This window comes from Carya illinoinensis, chromosome 3 (genome assembly GCF_018687715.1).
Source record: "Carya illinoinensis cultivar Pawnee chromosome 3, C.illinoinensisPawnee_v1, whole genome shotgun sequence".
Lineage (NCBI taxonomy): Eukaryota > Viridiplantae > Streptophyta > Magnoliopsida > Fagales > Juglandaceae > Carya > Carya illinoinensis.
The window spans coordinates 4341647-4356480 of NC_056754.1; the positions used below are offsets into that span (position 1 = coordinate 4341647).

General features: G+C 34.8%; 2 protein-coding genes across 3 annotated transcripts; both read left to right on the forward strand.

The window, feature by feature from the left end:
* Positions 1-4162: 4162 nt before the first annotated feature.
* Positions 4163-7824, forward strand: LOC122302651 (putative glucose-6-phosphate 1-epimerase). Of its 2 annotated transcripts, none has more exons than XM_043114026.1 (9): positions 4163-4523; positions 4623-4769; positions 5441-5515; positions 6033-6089; positions 6189-6346; positions 6477-6608; positions 6826-6928; positions 7069-7168; positions 7261-7824. In XM_043114026.1, the coding sequence occupies exons 2-9, from the start codon at positions 4692-4694 to the stop codon at positions 7476-7478; spliced, it is 921 nt and encodes a 306-aa protein (XP_042969960.1). In that variant the 5' UTR covers positions 4163-4523; positions 4623-4691; the 3' UTR covers positions 7479-7824. The 2 variants fall into 2 exon arrangements, with proteins under 2 accessions (XP_042969960.1, XP_042969959.1); XM_043114025.1 differs by having other exon boundaries at positions 4183-4362.
* A 1273-nt stretch (positions 7825-9097) lies between these two features.
* Positions 9098-14821, forward strand: LOC122302654 (ribosomal RNA-processing protein 8). The gene is made up of 10 exons (XM_043114029.1): positions 9098-9631; positions 11629-11866; positions 11996-12057; positions 12223-12274; positions 13320-13434; positions 13566-13660; positions 14088-14194; positions 14279-14393; positions 14471-14515; positions 14625-14821. The coding sequence occupies exons 2-10, from the start codon at positions 11660-11662 to the stop codon at positions 14694-14696; spliced, it is 870 nt and encodes a 289-aa protein (XP_042969963.1). The 5' UTR covers positions 9098-9631; positions 11629-11659; the 3' UTR covers positions 14697-14821.
* The last annotated feature ends 13 nt before the right edge of the window (positions 14822-14834 follow it).

Consider the following 14834-nt stretch of genomic DNA (forward strand, 5'->3'; position numbering starts at 1 on the left):
TAAATAAGCAGTAGGAGAGTAACCTTATCCTCTTTCATTTTGATTTGAGTCGAAAGGGGATGGATATCGTAAGAATTTAGAATAATGATATTTATTTAAAAGAAATATTTTAATTATAAATATATATATATATATATATATATGATTTGATGTAATACACTTACGTGAGACCGATGTATTCCTTTCTATATAAAGAGATAATTGATTAAGGAAACCATGGCCACCAACTTTTGTCTTTTATCATAATATATATATATATAGTAAGTGGGTAACAGGCAAAAAGTCTATCCCTCAGGACCTCCTCCAGGTGGTTCATTTTTCTTTTTTCTGCAGTCATTTTCCAATTCCAAACAAGGTTTCAAAGACCGAAAGCGGAAGGTGCGCTGAAGCATCACGTTACTTTCTTTTCTGTTTTTTTTTTTTTTTTACATGCCCACGATGCTCCGCGTCAGATCAAAGCCGACTTCCAATTTAATAAGGCTAAAAGCTGCCTGCCTACCCAAAAATTCAAACTTAAATCAAACTAGTTTTTCTTTTTTCTTTTGCAAAGTGGCCGATTCAGGCAAGAAGATAGACTCCTAGTGGCCATGGAAAGTCTCCTTTCTATTATTCATCACTACTTCTGAGTCTTTAGTTTTTAGCCCAACTTGTTTGCTTGTGTCGTGTTTTGGTCACATGCTCTTAGCTTTCTCTTGTGGTCCTATTACTATCCATATAGAGTAGTGCGCCCGCTACCACAAATTTTCTTTTTTATTTATTTATTTTATATTTTTTTAACATATTTAAATATTTTTAAAAAATAAAAATATATATACAAATACATTAAAAGTCACTTTCTTAATTATTAAATAATAAAAAAAATTTAAAAAAAATTAAATACATGAATTGTCAAAATAAGAAGGTAAATCCAAACAACATATTAACATTTTCTTTTGAGTTATTATATTTATTTATAAGTCAGTGTTTACTTATCATTTACATGATAAAATTTAATTTATAAAATTTTAAATTTTAAAGTTTTTCTTCCAAATTAAATAATATCGCTATGTGTTGGACTTTGGTTTTTTCATATTATCAAAGAATTTTCCTAATTATTTTCTTGTGTATGAAAATAAAGGTGCGCACAGTATATCAAGACCAACGCTACCCTTTTCTATCCTATTATTAAAGAGTAATAATATATATAGTTATGGAGTGTGTAAATGTATCATGCAGTCGTTTTGAAATATAGTAAAATTAACTATTAAAAAATTATTCTTTTTTAATGTAGATATTGTATTTATTCAATTTTTTTAAAGTGATTACACGACACTTACGCACTCACAACTGTAATTAGGCCTGCAACCCTGTCTTCCAATACCAGGTTCGCGCCCGACCCGACCCTATCACACACATGATAAGTCGGCAACCAGGTCCAATCCGACCCAGCAAAATAAAGGCGGGTTGAACCCGTATGACCTGATGAAATAACGAAAAGAAAAAGAAAACATGCAATCTTTCGTCTTCAACGTAGAGGAACCGTGTATCTTCTGCTTTAGGGATTTGGTTTCGTTTGGTCACCATCCATCATTCAAAAAAATATATATAGAAAGAAAGAGAGCGAGTATTGAAAAGCTTGGGAGATGAGTTGGTGGAGGAAGCCGGAAGCGAAGGTCTTCTAATGGATGTCACTTTGTGCCATCCTGTAACCACGAGAGAGAGAGAGAGAGAGAGAGAGAGAGAGAGAGAGAGAGAGAGAGAGAGAGAGAGAGAGAGAGAGAGAGAGAGAGAGAGAACAGGAGGGACCATGAACCGAGTTGCAGGGCCACTGCTGCTCCACCGTGGTCCGAACGATTTGACAAGCCTCAGCGCAAATCATATTAGAAAGCTTTTTTGCACAACTGCGTCGACCCTGAGTTGGTGGGGGAAGCTAGAAGCGAAGGTCTTCTGATGGATGTCAATCTGCGCCATCCTGTAACCGAGAGAGAGAGAGAGAGAGAGAGAGAGAGAGAGAGAGAGAGAGAGAGAGAGAGAGAGAGAGAGAGAGAGAGAGAGAGAGAGAGAGAGAGAGAGACCGTGGACCAAGTTGCAGGGCCACTGCTGCTCCATTGTGATCTGAACGATTCGACAAGCCGCATATCAGATCAAATTAGAATGCTTTTTTGCACAACTGAGTCGACCCACACCCACACTCTACCCCCGTCTCGACCATCTGGTCTTTCGCCTTTTTGCTGTCCTCATTCTGTCAGTTGATAAGCTTTATGGTGGTTACAGTTTCGACCGATAAATATCGAGTTGGAAGATGTCAAACCCGTAGTTAAGTTGAACCTAACTTTATTCGGGTTGGGCAAATCGGGTCTTACGAACAGACGGGCTACGGGCTTATTTTGTACAGCCCTAACTGTAATTATCATTTATCTTATATATATATGAATAGTATTATTTGAAAGTTTTTACATTATATATCATCTACATAACATAATTTAATTTGTAAAATTTATTTTTTAAATTAAGTTATGTCACGGGATAGCGTGTGGCGTTGATTTTACACAACTTTGCACACAATCATCGTACCAATATTAAGTTGATTTTTAAAGAAGGAGAAATCGTTCACAATGGCATTACTTTATACGGATGGTAGTTTATGGATAATCTTAAAAATGAAACCGTTAGATTTTATTGATGGATGAGATACGGGTTAGATCATCCTCACAAGATATTATTGAATATTTACCGAAAGGTTTAAACAATTGATTTAATTATAATGTTGCATTATATTTTATCAAAACATGCTTAAGAAATACGTAGATTTTCTAACAAGTTGTAGACATCCTTTAAAGACTTGGACAATTAATTAGAATTATTTTAAAGTTTTTGAACTAATTTTAATATGAGAAATGATATGAACAGTCGTGAGTGCGCAAGCGTCGTATAATCATTTAAAAAAAAGAATAAATACGTAATTCATAAAAAAAATCTAGTTATAAATATAATTACACATTAATATGTGCATTAATCTAATGTGATTGGTCAAAAATTAAATTTTATTGAAAATAATGTTAATTTAAATTTTAAATATAAATAAATTAATATTAATATATAAGTTAATATGCGACTTTACTTATATATAGTAAAACTCTCTATCATAAATCATTTGAAGTTAAAATTACAAGTGCCACAAGAAGCCAAAAATAAAAAGTAAAAAATAAATGGTCACGATCTGCCGTATAAATTACAAGGGCGACTAAGGAAAGAAACAACAGCAAAATGTTGGACTAATCAAGTTCATGAAATCTGAAAAAAAATATAGTTGCGAGCAATTCTGTATATTAATACGCGCACTTCTCTAATATAATTAGTTAAAAAATTAAATTTTAATAAAAATAATATCAATTTAAATTTAAAAAATAAAAATAACAATATTAATATATAAATCAGTATATAAGTTCACATGTTCTTAACAAAACCCTATTATTAATGGACATTCCCAACCCTGTTCTGTTTCACAGTCTAGAATGTTATTTTATTTTCTCTATGATTACACGCTGATTACATTTACTGACTGCAAAAAGTATTTCTATTTTATTTTAGGTGTTCAAAAAATGAGAACCGTTGGTTTCAGTGTTCCTTAAAAAAATAAAAAATAAAAATTGCATTTTATTTGTAGCATTGGCATCTGGCTGTGTACGCGTCAACTTGTGAGGTTCTGATCACCTGAAGTCACTTTCATAAAAATCACCATCAAGTCTGGTTTCGTTTTCATCATAAGCAACGATTCACAGCGAATCGGCGGCCAAAACTCATTTAAGTATAATATATAATTTATTTTGAAAAAAATATGATTCATCCTTTAAAAAACAAAATATCGTTCCAATAAGACAAATGATATTTATTATCACGAGTATATAAATGCTGTATAATTATTTTAAAAAAAATAATAAATATAAAATTTATATGAAAAAATTAATCTTTTAATTTTAAATCTCACTATTTTTTAAAATAATACACAATATTTATATAATTTATGATTGTACATAACATTACTCATATAAATATCCTTTTATCTTAATCAAATTTGCAGTGAATTCAATTGGGACCCATGCGAACAAGGTGGACGCGAATACAGGAGAACTTGCTTAGGTGAAAGTGACAACGACCAGAGCATCCAATGACAAAGTATCGAATAGAATAGTTGCGTTCTCTTTCCTCAGGATATCCTCTTCAAACATGTTTTTTCCCCTTCCTTAAAATTATATACAATCTATGTGTTATACTATGGACTTGTCACAAACTTGGAGTTGGTGAATGGTTATTCTTCTCCTTCAAACTCGAAGCCGATAACATTTGTTAATCTGCATACAAAATAACTATATAGTATTAAACGTAAGCTTGCTCGTTTCTTTCTCCTCCATACTTATCTTCTTATTTGTTCATTTCTGGTTCACTACGTTGTTTTATCTTTCTCTCTCTCTCTTTTTCTCCTTGATTTATTCTCCAATTTGGTAGTTTCCTTTTATTTTTTTTCCTGACTCGAGCACTCGGAGGTAAAAGTTTGATAAAGTTGTTTGCTTTCTTTCGAACCTGTTTGATTTTTTGTTTGATATGATGTGGATGAGAAAGTGTGTTGCTTGGTTTGTATGCAGCTGGAGTGGAGGAAAGGAAAAGCTAACTCATTTGTGAGTAGCATACGGGCGAGTGTTGCAGCGAGGCCGATGTCACCGAATATATTTGATGATGCCAATGGGTTGCCCCGGGTTGGACTGACTGAGCCAACTGGGTCATCGGCAGAGGTTGGTTTAAGTGTCTATATTTTGGGTTGAAGTACTATGAAACTGACAAGATGAAGAATAGCATAATTCGTGGGACGCAAAATGATGAGTGATCTAGTTGGAACAGTGGTAGTATTCATGTTCTGTGTGTATCATGTAATTTTCAAATCTTTGCGATCCAACGTTGATGGATGGTAATTATATTTTTGTGGTTTCGTTGGATGAATTGCAGTATATAGCAAAAATGATGGCAAACAAAAAAAGTTATTCTAACATAATTCAGAGAGTATATTGTTTTCAGAACCCTTAAAATCCCGTGGACATTGGGGAAAACATGGTCATTTTCCGGCAAACTGGGTTGGATAAATTTGAAGTCGGCATCATTAAAGAAATGATTTAACAATCACTATGACATGAGGAATAGCTTTGTTGAAAGTCATATTTTTTTTTTTTAAATTTCTTTTTCTAGCTGATGCATAATTCATCATATGAAGTCAGTACTCAATGTGGCGAACTCTAGAATTAGAAAGGTCTAAATGCATCCCTAATTGCAAGGTTTGGTGATGATACGATCTCTAGCACTTGAATGATCAAGAAAGTTAAAGAGTCAATGTGTTTCTGACACATATCAAGCACTTTAGGTCACCGTAATTTTTTCAGTTGTCCTATCTTTTACAATTAGCCATGTTCAGGTGCTTTTGTATGGAGGGCAGGTCGTATCTTGGAAGAATGAACGAAGAGAAGAACTGCTTTTTATGGGAAGCAAGGTAAAGAAACTTTATCTTGCATGCTTAACTTGAGATATGCACTGTTTCGATTTAAGAACCATGGTTATGTTTGATGCTCAAATGGATAATGATTAGCAAATGGTGAAGTGTGAAGAAACCATGACTAATGGATGAACCAAGATTGCAGTCCCACTAAATATTAAAAAAATGTGCTGCTAGTGTACAAACTTCTACTCTAAAGGCAACTCCGTTAACAATGAGGGAAAACAAATGCAGATTCTAATTGTGTGAGCACGCAGCACAATCTTAGTAGTAGGAAGAAATAGTACATAGAAGCTAGATTTTTTCATTGTTCTATATGATCGCCTGGTATACTTTCAACTCCATACTAATTTTCTTATTTTTTATTCAAGAAAATATTAAAATTGTCAAGAAAAACACGCACTTTTCATTGAATACAATCCGCTTGCTTGTGTCATTTCCTTTCACTATAGCAACAGTTCAAAGCTGTCATCTGTTTCCCCATATTCATACGCTGTCTTTTCCCATTCTGCAGGCTATATGGAAACCACCTAAAGCCATAAGGGGAGGTATACCTGTCTGCTTTCCACAGGTCCGTTAGTAGGAACTAGCAGACACTTATGTAGCTTCTTCTTTTTTTTTTTTTTTCCCTTTAAAATTAGGCATTCTAAACTGCTATTGCCTGTTGTAGTTTGGAAATCTTGGTTCGCTTGAGCAGCATGGATTTGCAAGGAACAAAATGTGGTCGCTGGATAGTGACCCTTCACCTTTGCCTCCAGCTAAGAATCAGTCATCAGTGGACCTGATATTGAAATCCACAGAAGAGGACCTAAAGACCTGGCCGCGTAGGTATGCTCTTAAATTATGTTAACACTTTTTTGGTTGGTGAATTATAAGGCACTTGATCGGGTATGACTGATGTGGAAGCGGATAGCCACTTGTCTAAAATCTTCGAATCTTGTATGGTGGTTTTCTACAGCTTCGAGTTGCGGCTTCGCATTTCTCTCAGTGCAGGAAAGCTAATTTTGATACCCCGGGTGAGAAATACAGATAACAAGCCCCTCAGTTTTATGTTTGCTCTGCGCAACTACTTATCTGTATCAGATATCAGGTGAGCCTAGTAAATGTAGAAGCTACAAGTCTTGATGCAATGTAGTTTTTATTTGTTGGAGTTAGGGGGAGCGTGTATATGGGGTGTTATAATTTGTATGCAATAATCATATCCAGGTTTATAGGACCTTGGTAGATCCCTTCTTAATAGTCGAGTTTGGAAAATACTTCATTGATATCCTGTTCAGTGGCATTGCATGATGCTGTTTTATTTGCAGTGAAGTGCGTGTTGAGGGCTTGGAGACACTGGACTACTTCGATAATCTGATGCGCAGAGAAAGGTTCACAGAGCAGGCAGATGCTATTACCTTTGATGGCGAGGTACGCACCTTTCTTAGTCTTCTTTTCCATTATTTCTGGATTTGAATCTGTTGTCTATAACTAAATTTCACCTTTGTAAAGTTGTAAACAAACACACCTGTAAGGTTGATCTCTAACGATAATTGGTCGTTCACTTGTAGATCGATAGAGTTTATCTGACTAGCCCAGCAAAGATTGCCATCATAGACCATGAGAAGAAAAGAACCATTGTACTGCGGAAGAACGGCATGCCAGATTCAGGTTTAAATTTCACATTATTGTTATATCTCATCATTATTCAATATGTAAAAATTCTTCCCTTATGGTGATCTTCAAAATGTTGTGGTGAGAAGGTGTATGGAATCCTTGGGACAAAAAGGCCAGGGCTCTCCCAGATTTGAGAGATGAGGATTACAAAACTATGTTGTGCGTGGATTCTGCAGCTATCGAAAATTCAATTGTCTTGAAACCCTTTGAAGAATGGACAGGCTATCAAGAACTATCAACTGTGTCATCAAGTTATTGCAGTGGGCAGTTAGACCCTCGGAAGGTTCTTCAAGGCATTCATTGACCCCATCTAGTAGTAAATGGAGGTTTTTTTTGTTATATCAGATGTCTTAGTTTCTGTTCAATAAAAGTGGACTTGTCCATATAATCTTGGTTGTGGTAATTAGGATTCCCAGACTGGACTCTATAATCGTGTAGCATATAGAAATATCATGCCAAGATCGAAATCAAAGTTGAGCAACAAGAACATTTTGTATGTTGCCACTTAGTAATGGGGAGAAATGCCTCTTGGCATGGAAGTGTACAGAAGTGAGAGTTATGATGTTGCAGCTAATGTATCTATTTTCATTGTTGACTTCTGTGGTAGGAAGTAGGAACCATGTAAGTTATGGAAAGATTTTTTTTTTTAATTGTTTGGATCCAAAAGCTATTTACTAAATGATCGGCCACATTCCATTATGATTAATGGATAACTGTTTCAGCATGAGACTTAAAAAAGAGAAAGTAAGGACACTCCAAATTTTTCTTTGTGGTAAGGCCATGACAACATAACTGTCAGAGTTACCAACTGATACATTTCCTTTGTTTCTGGGGCTTCCCCAATCTTAGATTTGAGGTCTTTCAGTTTCTCATTGTCTGCATTCATCCCTGCAAGTTGAAGGATGATATGGCTTATGACCTCTGTAAATAGCTCATATTATTGGCAGTTACTGTTGAAAATTAATGTTCTGAGTAGAAACTTATGAATCCTTAATGAGTTGTTTGTTGAGGAAAATATGGGGAAGCAAGATTTTCGGCCTTTTGCAATCTTACTCTTTGGAACTTTGTGATCAGGATGTTAGAATTTTGCATCATTTAGCATCTTATTCTAATGTTTGGGCGAGTTCATGGACTCCATAGTGTCTTGCTTTTTTGCTTTGGGCATTATATTCTAAAATAAATATATTATAATCATAAAGAGATCTCATATTCATAAATTTATAAATTAACAGAATTTTATATAATATATTAATTCTAACTTATAATATTAATCTATATCAATTTATTAAGTTTATTTTGACCGTACTCTTTTTATATCTAAAGTCATATTCATCAAGATTTAAGATGGTTTATAGTTGACTTAGCCAAGATGATTAGTGCACGTGGAATGAAATGCATACGGCCTAAGAGCTCTAGACCAGCCTGCCATTCCACCGACGTGAGGGGTCACACATCACACCACATTAAGTGACATCCGAAGACCTTGTCTATCCCTATTAATAATGGAAAAAGCTAGCTTGTCTTCGAATATGTGTTGTTATGGTGTACGATATATATTTTGAGAAATATTTTTGCAGTTGGGAGATACAGTCGGCGTGCAGTCGGCTGTTAAAAAAAAATTAATACAGGACTTACATGAAAAAAAAAAATTATTTTTATAACTTTTTATAATTCATATAGGTCCCTTTGAATATAAAACAATTTTTTTATAATTTTTTTTATTTAATCCATACAGTCGTTTGCATCCCGACTGCGTGTAACAAAGCCTATATATTTTTATTTAATAATTAAAAAAATAATTTTAAGTGTATTAATATATATATTTTTTAAAATATTTAAATATATTAAAAAATATAAAAATAAAATAAAAATAACACGTCCAACAATATAAACTGGCGGCATGGTAGCCCGATCCATCAATAATAAGCTATTGTCACCTCCGTCGGTCCATCCTCAATCATTCCAGTAGTAGGTCTCTGTTTTTCGATATTCTGGTTCAGTAACCGGGCCGAATTTGTTTTCGACTTGGTCCGATAACCGGATTTCGACCCATATTCAACTCGGACTGAAATCCGTATTGCAAGACCTTGATCTGTTTGGTCCGGATACGGGTTGTCTAACCGGGGTACCCGGGTTTATTTAAAAACCACCCCGTTTCTTAATAGGTTTTAGGATTAGTCTTCAGGATTCCGGCGGAGTTCCGCCGCCCCTACTCGTTTCCTCTCTCTCTCTCTAGTGCCGAAACCAGCTTCCTGTGCCGATCAAGGGATCGTCTTCATCCTCGTGCCGTCGTCTTGTTTTGTGGTCTCTGTTTGTTTTGTTCCTGTTTTGTGCCGTCGTCTCACTCTCTCTCTCTCTCTCTCTCTCTCTCTCTCTCTCTCTCTCACGCCGAAAACCTAGCCTCTTCTGCCGATCAAAGCGTCGTTTTCATCCTCGTGCCGTCGTCTTCATCCACGGGTATGTCCTGTTCTCTTTGTTTGTTTTGTTCTCTCTTTGTTGATTTTAGGTTTGTTTTCATGAGAATGTTTGAGGAGTATTTTTATGGGTTAGATCTGTAATGTTTTTATGAGTATGTTTGTACTCTCTGTAATGGCGTGAAAATTTTTATGCATGAAAATGGGGTTTTTCTTGCTAGTTTATTTGGATTGCTCTGTAACTTTCGCATTGATTTATCTGCACCTTGCCAACAATATGAAGTCTATTTTTGTTGGAATTACCTCACATTGCTTCGGCTTCCAAGGCAATATTGATGGAACGATATCCAAACAAGTTGTTTATCATATATGTGCATGAACCCAAAAAACTACACACTTCTAATATCTTATATCAACCCTTCCTTTTTAATTAACTATGGAAAATCTCTCTGCTTTTGTTTTGTTTTGAATAACTCAAAATGTTTTTGTTGGTTTATCGGTAGTTATTTTAACTACATGTCGAAATATTGTTGTGTACTCAAACATGGAACCCTGAATCTTGGCTCTTCTGCTCTCTGCTCCACTTTGGCTCAGAAAGGCCACTACCATAAACACTGAACTACCTTAATCAACTGTTAACAATAAAGGAAATTAAGAAATGATGGGTTCTAATTCTGAAAGGGAAGCAAGGAAGGTCATGTTTCTTAAAAAAAAACACACACACAGAAACCAGAAAATTTAAAGAAACAAATAATTAGGAGTTTGTGCACATCTGAGGAGGGTTGTAAGAAAACTTTTAACTAGAAGCTGAACAAATTGTTTGAAAAAACCATAATGTTTTGGTTGTTTGGGGAGAAAATGTAAGGGGTTTGGACATTTACTTGAGCTCTCATGGGACTTCTTCTTGAGAACTCCATTGGGGAGATGGCAAATTGGAATATGTTTGGTGGTTTGGTGGTGAAGACGAAGGAAGTATTTATAATGTTAAGTACACAGCATGTGAACATGTGATTCGTATTTTCTCAAGTAGGCTTCCGCCACTTTTGACGTTTGAAGTTACAATTATAAAGCTTATTGCGACATTACAATCACCAACGCTGTTCATATCTAACCCAAGACTCCATGTTTTGATATCTTTTTGCAATTAAATACTCAATTGCTTCACAATAATTGCAGAAATATATGTGAAGCATAGGAGTATTTAATTGCAGAAATATATCAAAATATAGAGTCTTGGGTTAGATATGATTATATTTGGTGATTGTAATGTCACAATAATTCATAGTGAACTTCAGCTTGAATCTAACTCGGAGCATGCTCCCTTTATACATGAAAGCAGAAAAGGGTAATTTTTATTGACTGCTTCGTCACCGTCATTGTCAATGAGCTACACAAAATGGTCTTGCTCTGACTGAGGCATGTTTTTTCCCCTCATTTCAGTATCTTTGAAACAGACAATAATACTTGTCCTCAGTTCTAACCCATTTAATAGAATTAAGAAAAATCCATTTGTAAGCCGGTGTGGATAATACACTAAATAAAGTGTTTATATAACATGATTTGATTTAAAAGATAAATTTTAAAATTTGAGATGATGCGGATTGTGTGCTACATACCAACCTAAGAATAGAATAAGAAAAATTCTATTTAGAAGCCGGTGTACAAAGCACTCTCTATTTTATTGACAAGGCAAGACTTGATTTGTTAAAAAAATGTAAAATTAAAATGACGGGTATGGTTTCTTAGTAGAAGAACTCATAGAATAAACAAGTTATATTCTTTCATTAAATTTGCGTCAAATTTCCAAAGTTGTAACAACAATTGTCAATTTTAAATGTGGGTCTGAAATTCGAGTTGTTCTAATTGAGGGAAATTATTACTCCTACTTAAAACAGGAATTAAACAGGCCCTTTGAACTGCTAAGCTAGAAAATTAGGCCCAACTGGCTCAGCCACGTCTTCTGTATGAAAAGAGCCCTAGGCCCAAAACTAAGATTTGGTTTTGTTTTGTTTCCATGAACTCGCTCACTCAACCTCAAAGCAACTAGTTTGAGTTGTTGCAAACAAAAGCAATGGAGAAGAAACCGAGTAGAAAGCGAAAGAGGGCGAAACGTCTCAAGTCTCAGAACAAGAAGCTTCGTCATGAGAAGGACGATTCTGTGGCAGTTGAAGATGTCGATGAACGTCAAGAGGAAGAAAAAGAAGAACCTTCTGCTTCTGCTTTTGCCAAGCGTACAAAATCGCAGGGCTTCTCTAAGTCCTCTACTTTTCTCAATAAGGTAAATTTATTATTGTATTTATTAAGTTTTAAACTCGTTGATAGCCTTGTAGTTCTAAAAAGTTTTACTTTTTAATCATTATTATTACTGGGTTAGCAAATAAGTGTAATATTATTATTGAGTTGGCAGATGAAAGCGAGGTTATCAGGAGGGCATTTCAGGATGATTAACGAGAAGCTATACACTTGCACGTAAATCATTAACTCTACAATTTTTTTTTTTTTTTTGTTGGACGATTAGAGTTTCTACTATGCACTTCTTAGATTAGCAGTAATTATCATTCTAGGACAGTCGTTTTTGCTTACAAGGAAAAATTTCATTCTTTTACTCTAGCCGTTTATTCTTTTCTTTTACAGTGGCAAAGAGGCACTTGATTATTTCAAAGAGGACCCGGCATTATTTAATGTGGTTAGTTTTGTTCCTTCAATTTGGTTCCAAATGATAGGTATTATCCTTGTATACTTCTTGTCTACTTGGACTTTGCCTAGTTACGTTCTCAATAAAATCTTACTTCACCTTACTTTTCTCAAAAAAAAAAAAAAATCTTACTTCATCTACAAAAAAAAATTTGGTTTCAAATGAAGCAATGTTTTCAGGGAATATGTGAGCATAGGAGTATTTAATTGCAGAAATATATCAAAATATGGAGTCTTGGGTTAGATATGATCAGCATTGATGATTGTAATGTCAAAATAGTTTTTACATAATACGTCCTTGCCAATGATTATTCATGTCATGAATTAGAAAATCATTTGTTTGGAAACCCTTTAAGCTTTTACATAATGTTCGCGACAATACTGAATGATACAACCATTCTTTAGGACATTACACCGTTTTATACACGACAATTGGGTCCAGACACACTTAATTAGGATAGTTTGTATTTCACAGTGCTTTTGAGTATTTCCTGCAGATTAGGTTGGTTGCTCAAACTTGTGACCTATGACTCCAAGTTAATGAGAATCCAAATCAAACCCAGATGCAGGGTTGGAAACTTTAGTTCTTTAGGGATTGGAGAAATTGATAGGTGTCTAAGACAAGTTTCTTTCCTTTAATAAGCTATCTCTAGTACTATTTTATCTTTCCATTCTAACCCCTAGGGATTGGCTCAAGTGGTAAAGGCCTTGGGCTTGAGAGTATGCTCCCCTCAGGTCTAAGGTTCAAATCCCCTTACGTGCAAATAATCTTTAGGGACAATCGGACTAGGGGATTTTCCCATTGAATTACCCGATGTGCACTTTTGGGAGACTCCTTGCCGAGGGCCTGAGCATCCCTGGGATTAATTGGGATGCTGTTCTCAGACACTTGGTGCCAATCAAAAAAAAAAATCTTTCCGTTCTAGTTTCTCTGTTTCCTCTACAAAAAATTGAGCATAAAAGACATTTTCAAATAAAATTGTTTTGATTTATCTTGTGAAGCTATGTCTAAACTCATGTCTTACTTATCTGGCTAGTATCATGCAGGATATCAAGAGCAAATGTCACATTGGCCAGAACAGCCAGTTAATATAATTATAAAGTGGCTAAAGGATAGCAGCCCTTCTTTGGTTGTAGCTGATTTTGGCTGTGGTGAGAGTTCACTGAACTCTTATTTGTATTTCTAACCATTGTAATGGAATCAACTGAACATGTAGGTTGCAATCATGTGTCTAATGCTTGCTAATGTGTTCTTTTGACTATTACTTTGTTGTGTTTATCAGGAGACGCACGCCTTGCAAAAAATGTAAAGAATAAAGTATTCTCCCTTGATCTTGTTTCAAATGATCCTTCAGTAATTGCATGTGACATGTCCAAGGTATGCGATTTCATTTTACTTTTTGAAAGTGAAAAAACATGTCATTTCATTTGACTATGCAACTATTCTGTGGATGAATATATATATATATATATATTACTTATAAAATAAAATAAAAATATTCACCGTAGGTTAGTATCTCTGTTATGATAAAATTGTCTATTTTCTTTTTTAATCTTCAAAAACAACTAAGCAACTTACATCCTATAAGTAAGAGAATGAGCCATGTTTCTCTTATGTTTATGTATGTGATCTTTATAATATGCATCTAATAGTTTGATGCAAATGCTTTTGTTGACATAATTCCAGAATTTCGAATTAGGAAACTAAATGAATAATCTAGAATTGCGAGATTTTGTTTCAGAACGGTTATAGACAAGTTGCTAGAGGCCCTCACTTTTCAAGCAATTTGTGTACTTATTGACAGACACCTCTCGATACTTCAGTCATCGATGTTGCTGTTTTCTGTCTTTCACTCATGGGGACCAACTTTGCAAGTTACCTCAAGGAAGCACACAGAGTCCTTAAGCCAGGGTTTGCACCCATTTTGGTCCAAAGTTTTCACATCACATGATTCGTCTTTTTGCTAATTTTGTCACATATCCTGGATATTTGCAGTGGCTGGCTTTTGATAGCTGAAGTAAAGAGCAGGTTTGATCCAAACACTGGAGGAGCAGATCCAAAAAAATTCTCAAAAGCAGTTTGTGAGCTAGGATTTACCTCTGAGTTAAAGGTTATGTATTTCCTTGATAAGATTTATACTTTGTGATAAAATTTATTTTCTTTGCTAGCTGACAAGTTTGTTTGCAGGATTTCTCGAACAAGATGTTCATTTTATTATACTTCAAGAAAAAGGTACACGTCTTCTTGTTATGGCCCTTCAATTTATGTAACCAATATATCCGGTTAGGAGCAATAAAAATTCTTATGTTCATTACCAATTTATTCATTGTTCGTGCTATAGGATAAGCAAAATCCCAACAGGAAGGAAATCGAGTGGCCTGAACTGAAACCTTGTTTGTACAAGCGGCGCTGACACCAAAGGCATGTATGCGTTTTCGTTTTATTGCCATCCTGGACAAACTGAGAAGAGAAGGCATGTATGTAAGATACTGGCTCAAGTGCCAAATTTTATGAATTATTTACTCATTTTTTCTTCAAGAAAGGAAATTTT

Excerpts from the sequence above, each read along its gene's own strand:
- LOC122302651 (XM_043114026.1), top strand. The coding sequence starts at position 4,692 with ATGTCACCGAATATATTTGATGATGCCAATGGGTTGCCCCGGGTTGGA. Across the intron at positions 6,609-6,825 it reads TTATCTGTATCAGATATCAG|TGAAGTGCGTGTTGAGGGCT; the intron begins GTGAGCCTAGTA and ends TTTTATTTGCAG. Across the intron at positions 6,929-7,068 it reads CTATTACCTTTGATGGCGAG|ATCGATAGAGTTTATCTGAC; the intron begins GTACGCACCTTT and ends GTTCACTTGTAG.
- LOC122302654 (XM_043114029.1), top strand. The coding sequence starts at position 11,660 with ATGGAGAAGAAACCGAGTAGAAAGCGAAAGAGGGCGAAACGTCTCAAG. Across the intron at positions 11,867-11,995 it reads CCTCTACTTTTCTCAATAAG|ATGAAAGCGAGGTTATCAGG; the intron begins GTAAATTTATTA and ends TTGAGTTGGCAG. Across the intron at positions 12,058-12,222 it reads GAGAAGCTATACACTTGCAC|TGGCAAAGAGGCACTTGATT; the intron begins GTAAATCATTAA and ends TTTCTTTTACAG.